This window comes from Euwallacea fornicatus, chromosome 10 (genome assembly GCF_040115645.1).
Source record: "Euwallacea fornicatus isolate EFF26 chromosome 10, ASM4011564v1, whole genome shotgun sequence".
NCBI lineage: Eukaryota > Metazoa > Arthropoda > Insecta > Coleoptera > Curculionidae > Euwallacea > Euwallacea fornicatus.
In genome coordinates, this window is record NC_089550.1 from 4,357,075 (window position 1) to 4,377,030 (window position 19,956).

The 19,956-nt window shown below is 35.3% G+C and overlaps 4 protein-coding genes across 7 annotated transcripts in view; 2 read left to right on the plus strand and 2 right to left on the minus strand.

Moving 5' to 3' along the window:
* Positions 1–2,329: 2,329 nt before the first annotated feature.
* Positions 2,330–4,583, minus strand: LOC136341545 (ras-related protein Rab-2). 2 transcript variants are annotated; one of them, XM_066286661.1, is made up of 6 exons: positions 4,433–4,583; positions 3,697–3,856; positions 3,488–3,643; positions 3,255–3,435; positions 3,088–3,203; positions 2,330–2,844 (listed from the first exon to the last, which is right to left on the minus strand). In XM_066286661.1, exons 1-5 carry the CDS (start codon positions 4,476–4,478, stop codon positions 3,105–3,107), a joined length of 642 nt encoding a protein of 213 aa, XP_066142758.1. In that variant the 5' UTR covers positions 4,479–4,583; the 3' UTR covers positions 2,330–2,844; positions 3,088–3,104. The 2 variants fall into 2 exon arrangements, with proteins under 2 accessions (XP_066142758.1, XP_066142757.1); XM_066286660.1 differs by having other exon boundaries at positions 2,330–3,203.
* A 404-nt stretch (positions 4,584–4,987) lies between these two features.
* Fcp1 (RNA polymerase II subunit A C-terminal domain phosphatase Fcp1) lies at positions 4,988–8,441 on the plus strand. Of its 2 annotated transcripts, none has more exons than XM_066286589.1 (9): positions 4,988–5,234; positions 5,311–5,467; positions 5,529–5,707; positions 5,765–5,956; positions 6,010–6,806; positions 6,872–7,050; positions 7,206–7,493; positions 7,543–7,783; positions 7,837–8,441. In XM_066286589.1, the coding sequence occupies exons 1-9, from the start codon at positions 5,017–5,019 to the stop codon at positions 8,073–8,075; spliced, it is 2,490 nt and encodes an 829-aa protein (XP_066142686.1). In that variant the 5' UTR covers positions 4,988–5,016; the 3' UTR covers positions 8,076–8,441. The 2 variants fall into 2 exon arrangements, with proteins under 2 accessions (XP_066142686.1, XP_066142687.1); XM_066286590.1 differs by having other exon boundaries at positions 7,840–8,441.
* An 84-nt stretch (positions 8,442–8,525) lies between these two features.
* On the minus strand, positions 8,526–9,252 carry mRpS17 (mitochondrial ribosomal protein S17). The gene is made up of 2 exons (XM_066286593.1): positions 9,016–9,252; positions 8,526–8,956 (listed from the first exon to the last, which is right to left on the minus strand). Exons 1-2 carry the CDS (start codon positions 9,133–9,135, stop codon positions 8,597–8,599), a joined length of 480 nt encoding a protein of 159 aa, XP_066142690.1. The 5' UTR covers positions 9,136–9,252; the 3' UTR covers positions 8,526–8,596.
* Positions 9,253–11,089: 1,837 nt separating this feature from the next.
* Sema1a (semaphorin 1a) overlaps positions 11,090–19,956 on the plus strand; it is a 220,096-nt gene continuing 211,229 nt past the window's right edge. Inside the window, exon 1 of one of the 2 annotated variants that reach the window (XM_066286315.1) lies at positions 11,090–11,476. The gene's annotated coding sequence lies outside the window, so the exon portion shown is untranslated. The remainder of the gene's footprint in view (positions 11,477–19,956) is intronic. The other variant, XM_066286311.1, reaches the window with a different exon arrangement.

The following is a 19,956-nucleotide window of genomic DNA, read 5'->3' on the forward strand; positions in this document are numbered from 1 at the left end:
GAGAAAAATATGCACACAAAAAATAATTTTAATCACATAATTTTTACGGGATGTTCTCTTTTCTATGTCACGCAACATAGATTCCGCAAATCGCCATTTAAAGGCAGGTTTTAACTAATTTACTGACCCCTAAAGGTATCTCCAGGCAAATCGGTTGTTCAGCCATAAAATTTAATTTTAAAATTGCTTTTATTATTATAGGACTGGCATAATTTATATGCCAATTATTTTTCGAAGTATTGTGATGTCACCAGGGCCGAAATATCGACCAAATTTTGACAATATATTAGCTTTTTATTCAAATCCTCATTATCATCGTTTTCTCACTTTACAACAATTTATGGCGGTTAAGTTAATGCAGCATTCTAAATTCGAAACAATGATTTAATAACTCCTTAGATATCTATTTCAGAAACCTGCTCGTTTATCTCTGAAGTATATTTAACGAACAAAACTCTCCCCGAACAAAAGAGCAAGCCAACAGTGGAACAAGCTTTGTTTCATGCAAACAATGAAGATAGAATGCAAGGGTGAATTTGCTCGAATGGTTTTATTCACTGCCAAACTATCGAACTTTGCCAATTCGAAGGGGAGGGCCAGACTTATAGTTGATAAATTCGGTCAGTTGGAGAGCAAAGACGGAGACATCGATTGGAAGAGATTTGTCTGCTGCATTTAGCTTTTGAAAGTAGCATTTGATTCCTCAGAATGCGGCATCTGTACAGATTGGCAGAATCGAAATTTTTGTCCGAATTCAGAAAAATCCCTTCAACACGCGTAAGTGCGCCCTAGAGTCGTCCAAGGCATGGCCCGCATAGACAAACTGGATTGTGAATAAGTTCCCCCTTTCGAGTAAATTCCCAACTTCCGTAGTTTAGGGTGATGAACTAGTTGAATTATTCCACAAATATTTTAATACGATCGACCCTCCATTCCGCTCAGCCAGTCAATCAACTCCAGCCCATCTGCATACACGTTCATAAACTTCCCTTAGCCATCACCTATTGCGGACCTCGCCATCGAGCCAACAAAGGCCCTTTTACGGCCTTTCCAGCCCTAACGCTTTGTGTTTTTACGCACTTTCGTTCATCAACACTATTGACCACTTAAACCACCTTTCTACTTTTTAACCATATGGGCTTTCCAGCCCAAAGAACGGTGACATTAAATTGTTTAGATTGCGTCTCCCCCATGTTATTTTCCATCCATCATTCACATCGCCCTATATTCCGCCCTCGCCATTTTATCTATAGCGTTTAATGGCGAAAACATGAAAGCGGTTTTAATGAAGTTCGGGCTCTGTGACGAAGCTTTTGTGGACCTGCAGTCGTTGATCCAAAATAAAATCTGATGCGAAAATGCACTGAATGTCATGGGTAGTGTTGGATGAAGGAGGTCTAGGTGGAACAACTTAAATAACTATAACTTTTTGATATGCAAATTGTATGAAACACAAAACTCGAAGTTTGTAGAAAATTTGGAACTTTACGGCAAGTTGAACTTTCTTTGTGGGCGTTCTCAGTTGATTGGCTGATTTAACGCTTGGTGTTTTTTAAGTCTAATTTACGAAAAAGTACAAATGGCTATGCTTCGTGATTTAGTGCTGAAGTGAACCCACACATAAAAAGTTGATTTAAGGGTAATTCGATTAGAAATCTTTAATTATTTAACAATAATTTAGGATGTCTGTGGAAAAACCATTCTTCCGTCCTCATTACTCAATCCATAGGAAAATCGGAAGTCAATCAGGTAAGTGGGTATAAGAGGCCAGAGTAATATGCATCTCTTATATATCGCCCTTGAATAATTTATACAGGGTGGAGAACTATTAATGCTATTTAGAGAATCTCAGTAATCATAGGATATAGAGAAAAGCGAATGAAGTACTCTCGATGTTTGTTTACAACCTTAAGCTACAGTCACCATCCTGACCAGAACTTTTCGTGTAAAAGCCATAAATCGTATTTTTCTTTACAACGATTTTATAAGATTTTTGTCAATGTTTCAGAAAGAGATGGTTTCATGACTACATATAGATAAGTCAAATTCTGTCAAAAGCATTATTACACTTTTTTTTATCATTGAATTTACCATAAAAACTTAAACCTTAACCTTGCATTACTCATATCAGACATTTTATAGCAACATTCTCTGCTACGTTTAGGTAAATATTATGTTGCTGGCTACGTCTGACCATTGCCCTGCAGGCAAAAAAAACAATTGATTTGGGTCTATAAATATTATCGTTTACTTCAATTGAACTGCAAGCCCTGTATATCGGCTGAAATACGTTCTTCCAAACTTATCAATATAGGAAATAATACAAAAGTTTTTGCATTTTAAATATAGGTATTCCTTTATTAAGTTTAAGATTAAGCATATTAGGTACATACAAAATTACTGTAATAATTATAATGTACGACTAGTCGCTTGGAAAAACTACCCGATTAAATCTACAATTTCAATGAAATTTCAATAAAGAAATTAAAATATTTATGCTGCATCTAAAGAATTATAAATGTCCTAGCAGATTTCTCAATTGTAATACACAGCTTCTAATTAATCACTTTAAATAACATTGCACCCTTATGTAATGAACAAGAAAATAAAATCCTAAGTTAACGAATCTGTACACTTTTATATCATATTCGTAAACATACTCACTTGATAATAACAATAGTAATACATATTTTTGATGGGTATCTTGGGGTTTATATAGCAGATGCCTATGTGGAGTAAAGTGTAGGACAAAAAATTCTGTGATTTATCAAAAATTTAATGAGAGTTTGTTTGGAAATTACTCATCAGTAACCCACCACTTCTTGATTCAAAGAAATAAAACCACTAAAACATAAAAAACTATGTAGCACAAAAACAAAAAAAATAAAGTCTCTGCAACACACCAAAGGAAATCACAATAATTAAAACCAATTTTTCATTACACAAATGCTAATTTATGTTTAGCCAAAGATCCACTACTCCAATTTTACTTTTAGACCTTAATTTTTTAAATTCCAGGCAAATTTATGTAATAAAAAATTTTCTTGACATCGCCAACTCAAAGGTTTGTTTTTAAATTATGTTTACCTTAGGCTAAGAATTTCCTAACAGCAGCCTGAACCCTGAGATCCTCCTGAGCCACCTGCACCAGGCAATGAAGGGTTAGTAGGAGAATGTTGGGGTCCAATTTTGATTCCATTTGCCTTTAACATTTCCTGATCACACAAACAATAAAATGTAATAAGCAATATTACCTCATTGTTGATATCAAAAACGCCTTCTTGAATTTTCTCATAAATCTCTTTGGCAGTATTAATGAAAGCCTCCTCGACATTAGCGGCAGTTTTCGCTGAGGTTTCCATAAAAACTAGACCATGCTCTCTTGCAAAAGCCTCACCCTCTTCCTTTTTAACCTCTCTTCTCGACTCAAGATCACTAAACAATACATCTTGCCCATCCCTATTACTACAATAAAACTCAAATTCACCTCTTGTTGCCAATCAGCATAATAACCATGTTCGAATTTGAATGCTGCCTTGCATCATCTAACCATGTAGTCAGATGATTGAAAGTTTCCCTTCGAGTGATATCATAAACTAACAGAGCTCCAGCTGCTCCCCGATAGTATGATCTTGTGATAGATCTTTATAAAAACATAAGTATAATATTGGTTGGAAAATTCCCTGAATAATTTACCGAAAAGCTTCTTGGCCTGCAGTGTCCCAGATCTGAAGTTTAATTTGTTTGCTATCAATTGTAATCATTCGAGCTCCAAATTCTACTCCGATAGTCAAGTCATGGACTGGTTGAAATCTCTTGTCGGTGAATTGGAGAAGGAGACAAGATTTACCCACACCTGAAAATTTTCGGTTGTAAAGTTTTCTTTTAATGAGGAAATAAGTACTATATTGGAACAAGTAATTTAATTGACAGCAATAGTGTAAGTGTGATAGACCAGCCTTGAAAAATGTTCAATACCTATGGGGGGACTAATTGAGAGGTAATAAACTATACATATTTGCAATTGATTTTAAATCAATCAGAAGAACAAGCTGATAAGATGAAAGTATGAGTGATGATTCACCATAGTGTGTGTTAAAATAAATCAGGAACAAACAGGATCGGAGAGATAAAAACTGGGAAATAAAGGGGTGAGCTTTCCCCACCCACACATAATTTATTTGGAGGTACTCCACCATCTAAAATGGCAAATTAACGCCTTAGAATCTTCATCAAGGTTTATAAGGCAGAAGAGCGTAAAGTTTATCCAATTGTGACGGATAATCAGGTCGAAAAGTTCTTGAACAATAAATTAATTCTTTGTTTGGCCATATCACCACTATACTATTGCCAGGAAAAGCCATTTATTGGGGAAAACAACAACATATTTTTACGGTTTCAACCACTAAACTCAATAGATTAGTGTACTTACCAGTGTCCCCGATTATAATATATTTAAACAAATAGGCATAAGACATTTTTTTCCACAAATAAAAGATTTATTTCGTAAATTTTCCCAATTAAAAACAACTTCGTAAAATAATAATCGTGACAGCTGTCGATATTTGACAACCTGAAATGAGATTGCTAAAGAGAGTGATAAGGACACAGCTACAATAAAATTTAAGCGCATGCGTTCAAAGTAGAAATTGCGCATTAAGAACGTGAAGAAAAAATCGATAAATGTTATGTTGCCCTCTAACGGCCATACGAATTGTATCTGTAAATAATGTAAACAACCAATTCAAAATATTTCGTGTAAACGAAAAATAAGTTCTAATAGGCAACAGCTAATTTGTTATTTTTTTATTTTTGTGATATTCAAAATGTTGACTATTGGCCACTTTGCCTGACATCTTTACTTTGTTATTACCAGATATCCTGATATTTGTCAAGTTGTTGAGCCCTCAGAAATAAACAGAATGAAATTTCAGAGGACTCTAATAAACCCATATGTCTTAAACCTCAATTACGGATGACACACTTGTCAGTGTCCAGTTGTCAATTGGTTTTAAAATGGCGGAAGATGCCGTCGCAGTGTCGCAATCTCAAACAAAACCCATAAAAATAAAAAAATGGAAAATTCAGGAAGGAACTACGGTTTCCGTAGGAAGAGTAATCCTTACGTACGAGTTTGCGGAGGCTGAGAAGCCCGAACAAAGGAAATTAAAGTCGAAACGGGCCGGTATTATCGTCAAAATTTTGGCGGAAGAAGGCACAGTTGTGCAACCTGGGTAATTCTTGTCATTTTTGAATTATTAGCCGGCAGTTATTAGTTCTTTGCTCCCAACTGTTCAAACTCATTTACAGGCAATCACTGTATGAAATTAAAGCATGTAGTCATCCCACAATTATGAATGATATGTGTGCTGAATGTGGGGCTGATCTACAAAAGGATGATACCCTAAAAGGTACTGCCTCAGTGCCAATGATCCATGCCATTCCAGACTTAAAAGTTAGCGAAGAAGTGGGTACCTTAATGTGCATGTTTTTGTCCCATTGATAACTTTAATTTCTATATGATTTAGCTAGCACAAAAATTAGGTCAGGCAGATAGTGAACGACTACTTAAAGATAGGAAATTAGTACTCTTAGTGGATCTTGATCAAACCCTGATCCATACAACAAATGATAACATTCCTCCAAACATTAAGGATGTTTATCATTTTCAGCTATATGGGCCTAAGTCTCCCTGGTATCACACTAGGTATACCACATATATTTATTTACTGATTCAGTTCCCAATAAATTTTGTTTTGCCTAGACTAAGACCAGGTACCCACAAATTTCTAGAATCAATATGCCAATATTATGAGCTTCATATTTGCACTTTTGGTGCCAGAAATTATGCCCATATGATAGCCATGTTTTTAGACCCTGATCAAAAGTTCTTTTCTAATAGAATTTTAAGCCGGGATGAATGTTTTGTACCAACAAGTAAAAAGGCTAATTTAAGGTGATTTTTATTTAATCTAAAAAAGGATTGAAGTAATGGAACTAACATTCCAGAGCATTATTTCCGTGTGGAGATGATCTGGTTTGCATCATAGATGACCGAGAAGATGTTTGGTCTCATGCTACAAACCTCATCCATGTTAAACCTTATCATTTCTTCCAACATACAGGGGACATTAATGCCCCTCCTGGGTTGGATAAACATGATGCTGATGACAAGGAGGGTGTAGATTTAACAAAATTAATTAAAAATAGTTCTGAAAAGAGCCAGGCAGAAAAAAGTTGTGAAAGTATTGAAAGTATTGCCGATGAAGAAATTAAAGAAGTTGTGGAAAATGACAACACAATAATTGAAGAAATTGATAGTCCAAATGAGGAAAATAATGAGGCTGAAAGTGGAGAAGAGAACAAAGATAGAAGTGATATTTCTGAAGAAAATAAGCTGAAAGAAGAAGTTGAACCAATTGTTGATAAAAATGAAGATTCAAAAATCGAATGGAAAAGTGAAGGCACATCACTTAAATCCATGGAAATAACTGAAGTTAACAATGAGAAATTGGAGATTGTAGAAGCAGATTCAACTGAACATGCTGAGACAAATAAAGAGACTGATAATTTAGAACAACCATCATGTGAAATAAGCAATGGTAAATTGAAGATTTCATCAGAGCCTGAAGTGAGTAAGCAACCTCAACAAGATTCAAAAGAAGGAGACTTTATAGTAATTGAAGATCCTGATGATTATTTGGCATACCTGGAGGATGTTCTCAAAAACATTCATTCTTCCTATTATGAGTTATATGATAGAATGGAGTCTGGGAAGATTCCAGATTTGAAAAAGGTTATTCCTTGTAAGTGTATTAAGTTATACATTTTGAATAGTTGCAAACTACAGAATTTTCGTTCCTCATTTTAGATGTAAAAAGCCGCATTTTGAAGAGTTGTAAATTGGTGTTTAGTGGTTTAGTTCCCACACATTGTAAATTAGAAAAATCAAAAGCTTATCAATTGGCTCGAAGTTTGGGAGCTGAAGTACAAGGAGAAATAGATGATGATACTACCCATTTGGTGGCTGTTCGTCCTGGAACTCTCAAGGTTAGCAGATGTGAAACTCATTTAAAAGTTTTTGCTTTCAATATTCCCCCTTAGAATAATGATGATTTAATCACCCCCATTCTATAGATCTGAGAATAGAGGCGATTGCATCACCCATATTCTAAGATCAATAAGTTATTATTGAGACTTTACAGGTCAACGCTGGTCGCAAAAAAAAGAACCTAAAAATAGTAACTCCTGATTGGTTGTGGTGTTGTGCAGAGCGATGGGAAAAAGTTGACGAACGGGTATTTCCGTTAAATGCCAAAGGCTCAAAAAACCGCCATCCACCTCCACATTGCAGCAGTCCAGAGCACGTGCCAAGTTACCCGGAACACGACACTCCTGCACTTAGAAAACGAACTCCAAGTGGAAGATTTATGGACACCATCAACCCTCTAATGTCCTTTTCCAGTGATGACATTGCTGACATGGATAAAGAAGTGAGAGTATTGATAAGCAGTTGAGAGAGGGACTGTAACAAACTTTCAGGTGGAAGACATTTTGGATGATGATACTGACGACTCTGAAGAAGAAAAGAAAATGATTGCCAATGATGTGAATATCGAAGGAGGGGAAGCTGATGAAGAAGATACTGATATTGAAGAAGCAAACTTCAACCATATGGTGCAGACAGAAATCTTGGATACGTACGATGTGCAGCAGGATGATGGGGAGAGAGAAGCAGCCAAAAATTCATTAGAAACCGATGAAAATGAATTTAACGAGACTGGTAAATAATTTTTTTAATGAATGTTGATTTATATGAATCAAAATTACGTATAGTAGATGATGTTGAAGAGCACAATAGCAGAAAACGTCGTCATGAAGAGGATGAAAACAGCCAAGATGTTCCAAGCGTAAAGTTTCGAAGAGGAGAAGACGTGGACGAGCTGGATATTGATCAAGCTCTCCAAGATCCTGACGATAACGATAGTGATAGTTTTGAATCTCCTGATGAAGAAGATGAAGGGGAATGGAACATAATGGGACAGGCGTTGGAACGGGAGTTTTTGTCTGATTAAACGTTTCAATTTTTCAGACGCGCAGAAGTACAAATTTGTAAATAACAAACGTAAAATTCAATTAAATTAATGTATAAAACAATAATTTTGTCAATTGAATAGTTAAAGGGCACTAGTTTATTGATTGTGTAATTAATTGTAATGATTTTTAGCATGCAACGTCTTCAGGTGATCCGATTGTTAATAAGTCTTTTGAATGTATAAAAGTGTTTCCAATCTTTTTTACTTATTTATTCATGTTTTGTCGACTGTAATGTTAGTTTAAATTGAAGATAATTTCGAACCTTCGGAATCATTCAATTTTGAACTACCATTGTACAAGCGGGAGGGAAAGTTTTAGACATATAAAAGTTGAACAAGAAATAATACTCGTTTTTATTTAGCGTTGGTTATCGACAGCTCTGCTATCAAATTTTGACCCTTAAAAACTCGAATAATGTTAAAACAATGTGAAGCAATTAAAATGTGAATATTTATTCATAACTAACATTTTACAAAATATCTAAAACAATATTTTTCTGTTAAACTGCATAAGGTTGTTCTGTTCCATCATCATGATACTTAATGTATGTTTCCTTATGTGAGAAATCTTTCTTGTCCTCTTGCCATCCCCTTGGAGGAGCCTTGTCATATTTAAATGCAGAAGGACTCTCGCCAAATACTTTATTAACCTCCTCAACATGGTCCCTATATCGACTTGCCACAACTTTCTTCCTTGTCACTGGACATACCAAATCTCCTAAAGGATACACCACTTCTTTAACCTTATGAGTTATGAGCTGTGTGAGTTTCGTTGGCAGCTGCTCAATTAGAACCACATCACCAGTTTTGCAAATTTGGTCAGGATCATAAGCATAAACTTGTTCATATTTGGGAAAGTACTGCAAGGCAAAGGAATTCATTTTGAAGGGTAATTAACTCTTGGTATTTGGAATTTTACCATATTTAGGTTCATGTCCAGTTCTAATCTTTTGATCTTAAACTTTGAGGCACCTTGTTTCAGGCTTGGGACGCACACGCCTAATAGCATGAAAGTTTTGTTTGCTGCGGGAAAAGCCATGTTAAAGCCTGTATTGTTTATATAATTAATTAGATAGAAAATAACTGTAAATACAAATCCTATAATTTTAATTTCAGAAAATAGGGTTATATACCGGCAATTTGTCACAAAATTACAATAAACGTCATTGTCAAATGTGGCTTTAAAGAATATATTTCAAAATTTGACCTAAAGTGAATTGGATAACACATATACGTAGAAAATGTAGACATTTTAATTATTTTATCTCAAACTGAGTTGAAAGAATATTGATATTATTTCAAATTCGGATATATATTCTAATAACAAATCAATGAAAAAATTAAGTGCATGTATTCTTATCAGTATTCCACGCGCATCACGCATGACAATATTTGCATATTTATCTCGGGTCAGACATAAAAAACTGAACAATGGATAGTTCATTAAAATCCTGATGGTGAAGTCTATTAAACTGCAGGAAACGTCAGCAAGTAGTTTTAGCTCAGTTACAGTAAAGATCCTGGTATTCATTATGAGATATGATGATTATCGACGTAATTATTAGTATCTATTATATTTGTTGTTTACATCGAAAGAGGATTAACTTTATCAATTTCCATATAATAATTCAGGAGAGATCCAGCGTATAATAAATCTTTTATTATATAATATTATTTAATTGTCGTAATTTTGCATGGAAACCTGTAAGAACGATTTGGCAACATTTAGAGTGATGAATGGGGCAATGGCGCCTGTCCCAAAAATATCTCGAACACAAGAAACCGTTTTTGAGCACGGTAGACTTCGCGGAGACTTAAATCCATCAATCCCGTTTTCAGTTGGAATATGTGAGAACCAGGCAATATATAAGGTGGCGATTTTTCCAGTTATATATATAAGTTTTGTGTGTTTGTCGCAATTTTTTTACGCGGTCCGTATAACACATTTTGCGCTATGTAAGATATTTAGTTTATACGGACATACATATATGATCAACAGTATTAATTCTCAACTTGTGAATTTTTCTACGGAGTCTAAGAAGTTGCTTTGTATGCGACTATATGTAGAAGAATTTGACATAGCAACTAGTTACCGTTTTTCCATTAAAAACACATTTTTAGACGCAAATACTTCATAAATTTACGTTTAGAGTACTGTAAGACGTAAGACTACGTGCTGATGTCATTTTCGCCGATGTCGCCGCCATGGATTGGTGTTCTAATTCCCAAAAAGGCGGAGCAAAATCATAAAAAACAAATGTTACGTTCAGTTCTGCTAAATGTTGATCTACTAAGTGTTTCTGCAAAGGGGTTTTCTGTAATTTTTTGCCCAATAAAATACATGTAGGAGGTGCTCTTTCTTGGAGCTCAACCATAGGGATCTCGGTAACCATAAAAGACATGCGGTGAGGAAAATGTGAGCAAAGTTGCGCAATTTGAAGTTCAAGAATATGCCATTGGAAACACTGTGTATAACGCATCTCAAATGCAGAATTTTAAAGTTTTATTAGACATTTAAGGCCAGATTGTGACCTTAACTTAAAAATTACATAAATCTCAGATGTAAATCCAATACACCACTTGGGGTTACTTCTTTTCAAACATGTTAATCAGTTAGATCTCCTCTTGCCTTTCAGGCACAAAAAAATCGAATTACAAGCGAAAGCGCACTTTCGAGAATGCATTAGAGTTTGCAAAATCGTACTTTTCCGTGTTAGTGCGGAAAGAGGACAATTTTCCCATAGTGTTGCAGAAAAGAAGATAATTTTATCACGAAAGTAGTAGGGCAGTTACGTTCCGACACTAAGTATCTTACATTACAAATTTATTTTATTGAAAAAACGGACTTTTTGACCAATTTTAATGTGACCAAACGTAATATCGACGTTTTTAAGGTTCCGCATATCTTCAGCGAAAATCGACAACTTGGCATCGTTGATGCAGTCCTTTCCGTCTGGCTCACCGTTGATAGCAGCGATTCTCTCGACCGTCTGTCTCATTCTATTCGACGTCCCATGCCCCCGAGGGCTCAAACCGAGCAGGCGCCTTACGCATCGTCGATATGCAGTGGCGATGTGTGTTAAATAATTTAGAAACTAAAATAATGTTTTTATGCGACGGAATATCGACGTGTTACTGTGCGTAAATCTAATGTTTATGTGATTTTAAATTCAGGAAATTCCCGCGAATTCACTACACACGCTCGAGACGTTTATTTACGTGTGTGTTTGTTTACACCGTGTACATCTAGTGACGAATTCGTGACGTTGCTCGAATTGTTATCGTTTTTGGTGGTTTAGTGTGCGTAAATAATTAGAAACACATTTTGGATTATTTTTTGCCAAATCAGGCCGACCAGGAGGATTTTTACCTGGATTTGGGTAAGCAGGAAAGAGCATTAAATAAGAAAATTAAGTTCAATAACGCGAATTTGGGGTTAGATTCACTCGGGATCCCGAGTGTGCTCACTAAACCCACCCTTATGCAGCAGTTAACGTGAGAGGGTTTGGTTACTTCACATTTTCTTTATGAGGTCAAATTGTTAATTATGTGTAAATTAACTTGGCAAAGATGCTTTGGTTTTAATGTTGTTGCCAGTTATTATTCGTCGTTTTTTCAAATTAATAAAGTTAAACAATCATTAGATTAAATCGGTAGTGATATTAAATTCGGACTTAAACAATACCCCCTTCTTTAGCCTCACGATTAGCATGCCCTTAGGTGCTCAGTTGCGCTGGGTCATTCCTTGAGCTCAGATTTGACACGCGATATGTCAGTGTTTTAAGTCATCCAGAATGGCCCGTAATAATGTATGAAATGGCGGCGCCCCTAGAACATCTCATGACTATTGACTTTTTCAAATCTTTAAGTGAAATTGAGGACGTTGCTACTAGCATTAGTGATAATAGTGATACGCACCACGAAAATGAGCCATCGGATTGTGATACGATTTTAGAAATTCTTTTAATGCAGGACGCAACAACAGCAACGACGTACCTGTAGGTCGTGCAAAGAATTGGTAGGCCCCTCATAATGTCGTAAAATTTCTAATGTCTGCCCAATTTTATCCTGATGACATAACATGGTTTCGTATTGTTCCTGATGAGGGCGAGATCTTTATCAAGCTGTTTGCAAAGAATAAACCTTTTCTCTTACTTCTTTTTTGTTTTAGGCGATATTTTTCCTTTTGTGCTCATAAAACCGCATTAATGTGTATTTTCTTTGAATACTTTGAATATATCCGAAATATATTTTTTTGCTGGATACAAGCGTTTTTTATACAGTCTGTTCCAGATTGGGATGAACAGTACAGGGATCTCGGAAAAAGTAATGGATAAAAAATTATTTTATTTAGGAAAAATGTTGCGCAATTTAAAACAAATAAAACAAAGATTTTCCGAGATAAACGAATTTATTGTGTACTATTTTTATGAGTCAAAATTATAGTCGACTAAGTAAAAAATATTTTAATGGCCATAACTCATAGAGTTTCTGCGACAAACTCGGAATATAACACATAGCTGAAACGGTAATTTTATGACGACCTTAAAAGTGTAAATAATCGATATTGTGCCTATTTGAAGATCGAAAGTTCAACAATTTATTTCCGAGAATAAGGATTTAACAAGAAAATTGACAACACTGCTAAGAAATGATCAAAAAACTGTTTTGATAGTGTAAAACTTTTATTTCTCTATCTTTAACCGTATAAGAACTATTTGCAACAAACGAAATCCGCCAAATTTGTTCTTTTTCCGAATGTCTTCATAACCATTCGGAATTCAGCCGATACAAAAACAGACTATTGATTTGTTTCATATTGGGCAACTTTTTCCTAATTTAACCGATTTTGTATTTATTTATTGCCCTTTCTGAGAAATCTTTATCTGGGACAGACAGTATATATGGTAAGAGATGTTGATCGATCGCAGATTGTTGAGCTTGCTCTTCAGAAGCCGTTTAAACTAAAAATTACAATATAAAAAAATATGAATAACATTTTTGTGCCCTTTTCGAGTTTTGTGATATTAAAAAAATAATAAAAACCTCACCCGCACTTCTTTCTCCAACTCAGATAAAATAATACGCACTTAATTAACACTTTTATTTGCATTATAGTATCTTCCATCAAGATAAGCAGATGCCATCAGGGGGGTACCAATTACCTCCGACCCGGAGGTAGCCATCAAATTAAATACTAAAAATGGCCTAATTAAATTAGTTTATGGGGCAAGTCAATCTAAGGGTAAATCTTGAGTGGAAGCCCAGTGATTTAAGTAGAATGTTTATGTTCCTATACACATATGACGAACTGATCAATGGATGCTCGCTTATCGTTTCACATTCCTTCTAGCACAGTCACTCACTAACATCACAACGGACATTAGCTTCTGTTTGCCAATAAGCACCCAGCATTACATTAGATTTAACTCTCATTTCATCTCATCACATCTCATTTAACGAATAAAACATTCGACTCTCGCTCGGTCTTAAAGGAATAAATTTAGGGCTCCTTGTAAATAACTTTATACTTTGTCCATATTTACCTTCATAAATACAGTACCCACTGAGCATGTACCGTGCCCATAACAGTAAACCGTAATGTGAAAATTAAGACCACATATTGGCTGTTATGGACGTATTTAAATACGTGTAACGTGCCAGGTGCCAGGCCATACCGTAAAATGCACTGGCCGTACCATGCTAATATAGTATAATAGTATTTTATAATATAAGAGTATAAGAAGGGCTTTAAAGCACGGGCGACATATTGCGAAACACGTTGGAAGATGCAAGGGCTTTAAAGGCTCTTATCCACGAATATTGTAATTTTTTTTTGTTACGAGGACATCAATATCACAACTAATTGACGTTGTTGGGCGTTAAGATGTGTTATAAATTTTCGAGTGTTTAAATATGCGAGTATTGAAAGTTCTAATATAGGTTCCCATGGTAACCATACGTGCATCATAAAGACCGTTGTACACACGCTGCAGCGTCGATTATAGTGCATGCGTAATAAATATTAAATATTATACCTTCGACATACATTTATACTTTGTTTGCAGGAAGGTTGGAAAAACCATAATGGGTCATTTACTTAGATATATGTTTAACCCGAGGTATAAAGTATAACTCACCTTAAGAATTGAATAAGAAAGGTTTTTGCGTTTCGGGTTTAATTTATTACGCTGCAAGTATTATTATTTTGTAAGTATCATACTGCGCGCATCATGTCGTTTACTCTTATGAGGCGTGCGTTTTACTTACCGTACGTTATCCGCAGTCCGGGTGGGGTACATAGCTAGACGTCGATAGCCGCGTTGAAAACTATTTTTACATTACCGTACATGTAGAAAACCGCCACCAATGTAAAAAATGCGTTAAATTAGAAAAATTCTGATTGATAGAATAATTATGGTTGGTTTAATTTAATCACCAGCCCATTTGTTAACTTTTTAATATTTTTATTTGAAAACGAATTCATATTTGAAGTAATCAAAAATCAAATATTCCTACTCACATAACAAATTCATAAATTCCTGCATATGGAGTGTTTGCTGAAGTCGTGGAATTCGTTTTTAACGGGTGATTAATGACCTCAAACGGGATTGATTATACCTAAAACACCACCATACATCACAAAATAACAATGTATCTATGATTTTTCAATGAACAACTTTTAATGATTTTTGAAGCAAATGATGATTAGTGGTAGAACATTCGAAATCGCCTAGAAAAACTGATAATTTTAATTTTCATAAGTGGGACGAAATGCAATTTTTTTATAAAATACCAACATAGTTACTGGGTGAATCCACTGTCTGTTCCTCTCATCTGGTTTTATGCAGGGTGTCTACTATATGATGGCATTAATTTCAAGGGGTGATTTCTTGCCACATTGTATGGAAAAAGTTCCAATAAATATATGTCCTATCTTGCTTCGTTTTCGTGATACAGGGTGTTAAAGTTTTTTTTTTTTCTCCAGTTTTTCATAAATATTCTCGAACTTAAGAGTAATACCTCGATGAAATTTAGTATTCAGAGGTTTTCTGACACAAGAAATTCAAATGTGATATCGGTTTTATCGCAATATGTAGGTGGCGCCACCTGCAGTAATGTTCTTGTGTTAAATTTGCCTTGACGTTTTTAGGACTCTGTATTGTGACTTCTAATAGATTACGTTTTGTTTCCACATAAATTACAAACAAAAAAGGTATACTTGTTTGAAAACTCTCAAAGCAATGGTGGTGGATATTGACGCTAATAAATTTCTTTGCATATAATTTCACCAAAATATTAATTTATTAATTAGCATTTAATAATAGCCCCCTAAATATTGCGGTAAAACCGATATCATATTTGAATATCTCGTATTGGAAAACCCCCGAATACTGAATTTCATTGAGATATTGCTTTTACGTCCGAAAATATTTATGAAAATCCGAAAAAAACTTGACTCTGCGTCACGAAAACGAAGCAAGATAGAATATACGTTTATTAGAACTTTTTTCTATAAAATATGACAAGAAATCGACCCTCAAAATCAAAGCCATCAATTAGTAGACACCTTGTATATGTAAAAGTACGTCAAACCCCTTTCGTAATTATCATACCTAAATCTTTAGGTAGACCGTGGTCTTAGGTAAACCCTGGTAGCTTAAAGATGGGTTTAGCATACATAAAGTACGCATAACAAGCATGTTTTTCTTATACCTAAAAAATACTTAAATATCCCTGTTGGAATAATTAATTTCCTATGAAACTCTCGCATTTAACTTTCTAGATAGAGCAACTCTTAAAACAGATATGGAGCAATTATGTTTAACTGGAATAATTCTCGAATTGAAGGGCATTGTAGACTCTCTTTTGAATTGAATTATTAAATTACTGTCACTTCATATCCGGAAGGATACAATCAAATCCGAAGCTTAATTTGACGTAAATATGTAGGTTTAATGAATTTATGAGTTATTATCAATCCCACATGTAGTTAGAAACGAGGTAATAACTATCATTTAATCAAGTGTTCAAATGATCTTCTCATGCTTAAGTATGGTTTCATCAAAATTTAATGACATAATCGAGGACAAACTATTTTATTAAATTATGAATTTTCACCACCAACAAGGCAGTAAACGTATATCTAATAATTAATATAGACGTTATGTATATACGTAAATGGATTGTTGCAAGATGACCTGAGGGAAACGACACTTTTGGGGCAAGTTTTGTTATCTTTCGACATCATCCACCGATCTGGCAAGAACATATAAATTTGGTTTGGAACTGGTCGTGTCAACTTAAAAAATTTTGATTCACAAGAAATAAGAAAAAATTAGCAGGTAGCTTAAAAGTCCTAAATTAATTTTTAAAAACTTAAGAAATACAAAAAAAAATTAATATTTAATGTCATAGAATTATCTTCGAATTTGATTATTTTTCATACTTACTCTGGCAACTGGGTAGCTCGAAGAAATGTTTACTCTTAAAGAGATTTACTTAAACACAATGAAGTCGGTTGAATATTTAAATCAGTTCAAGTCCTCAAAGCGATGTTTGGCTTTCTCCTGATTGTGTACTTACGTATCAATATTGAACGTTTCGTACTCGCGTCCAAATGCATGTCTATAGGCTCGAAGCAGCTGAGGATGTCTTTGATAAATGTTTCAATCCATAAGCCAGTTAATTGCTGCCTAATTGCCTGTGATACAATTTCCTAGAAAAGAATTCCAATTGGCCTAATGATGCATAAACGACGAAAGCAAAGCATCGACTCCCTAATCAAATTAAACTTTTATCATGTCTTGGATTCATCGTGGCAGTTTTTCAGGAAACAGGAGAAATCGACTTTCCAGCCATTGTCGACGCCAGACGGGGGCGCCGATTGCCTGGAGGAACTTCCATAGAAAAAATTGCTTCTGTTCTATGGTTCTTTGTGGGATTACACTGGAATAGATTTCTGCTATACGTATGTGTGTCAAGAACTCATTATGAAGATACATAAATGCCAATAAAACTATAACTCCCGAACTTTCAATACTACCTATTCTATAGGAATTACATAATTTTCCGATGCTTGCCTACTTTGTGGTAAAGCTGCTTACTTTGGATTCCTCCTACTGTAATAAGGATTTATGTATTCCTCATGGAGGTTTTGTTTAATCCATTTCATATGTGGAATGGAAAATCTATGCTTTTTCTTTCTTTTAAATTCTGCTCAAAACTTTGATTTAATCGTTGCAGTCGACCTATCAAAGGAAGGATTTTCTTTCTCTCGTTTCTCTGGCAGTAGACTTTCAATGGTTATTACTGTTTATCTTTGATTAAAGACACATGCCGTACCACTCTTAGACACTTGTATTACATTTATTGTATCAACTAGGTCAACAGATGGTCTTAATAGTCGGATAATTCCTTGGGATTAAGTCGAGAATGTGACTCTGCCCCAGTGGATTAAATGCAGACAATTTTTCTTATTGAATGTGGATCTTTTTCTGTTTTTGAACCTTTTTTGCCTCGTAACTAAGCCAGCTTCTGGCCTCAATTTGTATAATCCAAATCCCTTTTAATATTTTGTTTGCCGGGATAGCAGTCGGCAGCTGTTGTTTCCATTAGCTCGCGTCCGAACTAGACAGGGGAAGCTCTCGATTTCCCAAACAGTTTTCTTCAAAACTGAAAACAGCCCGAATGGCGCCCAGACATCTTGCGTCTGTCTGGCAAAGTTCTCAGATATTCCCTTTTGTTTATACAAAATTTTTACCAAACTACAATAACCCTGAATGGAACTATTCATTGCAGGCTTGACTAAGGCCATGGCAACAGTATTATTATCGCCAGTGCGTTAAAGAATATTTTCCTTCAGTTATTACAGTCATCGTTTGAGAGTGATAAGAGGTTTGAATCAGCACTTAATTGTCTATTTTGTAAAGCCACGTTTCCATTCTTGGTTATAACACTAATTTAAAACTCGTTTGAAGCCGTTTCAAATAGGCCAGCCTTTGTTTGGCAATCACACATCCAATGGAGTGATAAATAATCATCCGTTAGACGTATCTATTTAGAACTTATTTAAGGTATGTGCACTAAATTTCCCAACTACTTGCGGATTCCAAGCTTTTGCCAGTTTAAAAATGAAACCAAGCAAGCTCTTGCTTGATGAATGCTGCTTAGTATTCATCGAATTGCTGTGTTAAATTTCCATTCCTGTTTCTCCTGACGACCATTCTGGGCCACTGAAAAAGGAAAAGTTTCAGTTTTCGTTTTATTTTTGTTTCGTGTTTTCGTCGAATTTTCCGTACAAGCTAGCTGAATATAAACATGTATCGTTCTGAGGTTGCTTAAGGTGAAGATTATCAAGGGCCTACATATTATTCAAATTTGATTCCTGATTTAATTTCAGGTATTGTTGAAAGTTGAAAACATTTGTTTTTTTATATATTAATTTAATTGTAGTCGGAAAATGCATATTTCTGACCAGAATCAACCACCTCTGGCGAATAATTAAAACATATTAGTTAGTAGGGTGTGGACAGGGCCAAGACATCTAGCATAACCCAGGCATGTTCGCAATCAACGGTATCGTAAGTCTACAAACGAGTAATCGGCTAGGCATTCGACCTAGCTGGGCCTAGCGGTGAAAGCCCTCGCGGGGCGTTGTAGACTGAAGAGACTTGCATCTCCTGGAGTTATCCAAAAATTTATTGTTTTTGCCATCATCAGAGTCCTGATGTTTCTCAGTAACCGATCCAATTTTCCAACCCCCCAGCCATTCAATTTTTCTGCATTGACATCGCAATCAGCTACATGTGAAGCTTCTGTCGATCCTGTTCTATTCTATTCTAGAAATTAGCATCACGTAATTGAAGAAAAGAAGCAATTTCTTGGCACGTTTACGAAAAGAGCTTTAGTCAATTCGGATTGCGATCGAGTTTTTCGGATGGGTTCTCGAACTTTCTTAGAAAGTTTTCGAAAAGAGAAAGGGCCACATTTCTATCTAGTCGAATTCCATGAAGAATGTCAATGTGTATGAATGTTTCAGATATCTCCTAAACATAAAGAAAGTTAGAACAACCATATTTACGTAGCACAGGTCAGTCAACCCCTAAAGCCCGTTCCATACCAAGGGTCAAGCAACGCTTACGCTCACACTCAAATGAGCGCGATGTCCATTTGAATGCATAGGGCCGCAGCGCTCACTTTAGTGTGAACACACTGATTACTTTTCAATGAATTCAGTTTTGGGTTTGCATGAGTTGAGCACGAGGATTGCTGTAGTATGAAGCGGCCTTAATCGACGTATTTTTGCCACCTTATAAATACAAAGTTGCAACCGATCTAAATTGATCTTAGATTTGTTGACCTCAAATATTATATAATCTCCGTGAATTACGTAAGCTCTGTAAAGCCACTTTCGATTAAACTTTCGCATCCTCATGTTCCAACTCGAACTGCCTTAAGATTCAATAATCGTTTCGCTGAAAATTTTCCAGGCGAATAATTGGGCGGCCAACACTCAAACGAATAGTTTTTTATTTTCTTTGTTTCTTTGTGAAATTATCGGCCTGATAAATTTATCTGCAGTTTAATAATTTCGACTAGCCCCAAACTCGAGCTCAGTTTGACTCACGCAAAAAGGCTATTCGAGTATTTCAGGAACCTTGAAAAACTTCGTAATTTTGAGATTTTTTTTTGCTCAATACACCTAGGCCAAACTGATCTTTTTTGGGTTTTTAGGCCATCTTTTTGTTCAAAATTCTAGTAATTTGCTAACTAATTCAGAACACAAAATACCGATCATGCGTTTTGTCTTTCGTCTCTCTTGCAGGAGTGCTTCTATGTCGTTTTTTGATTGAAATTG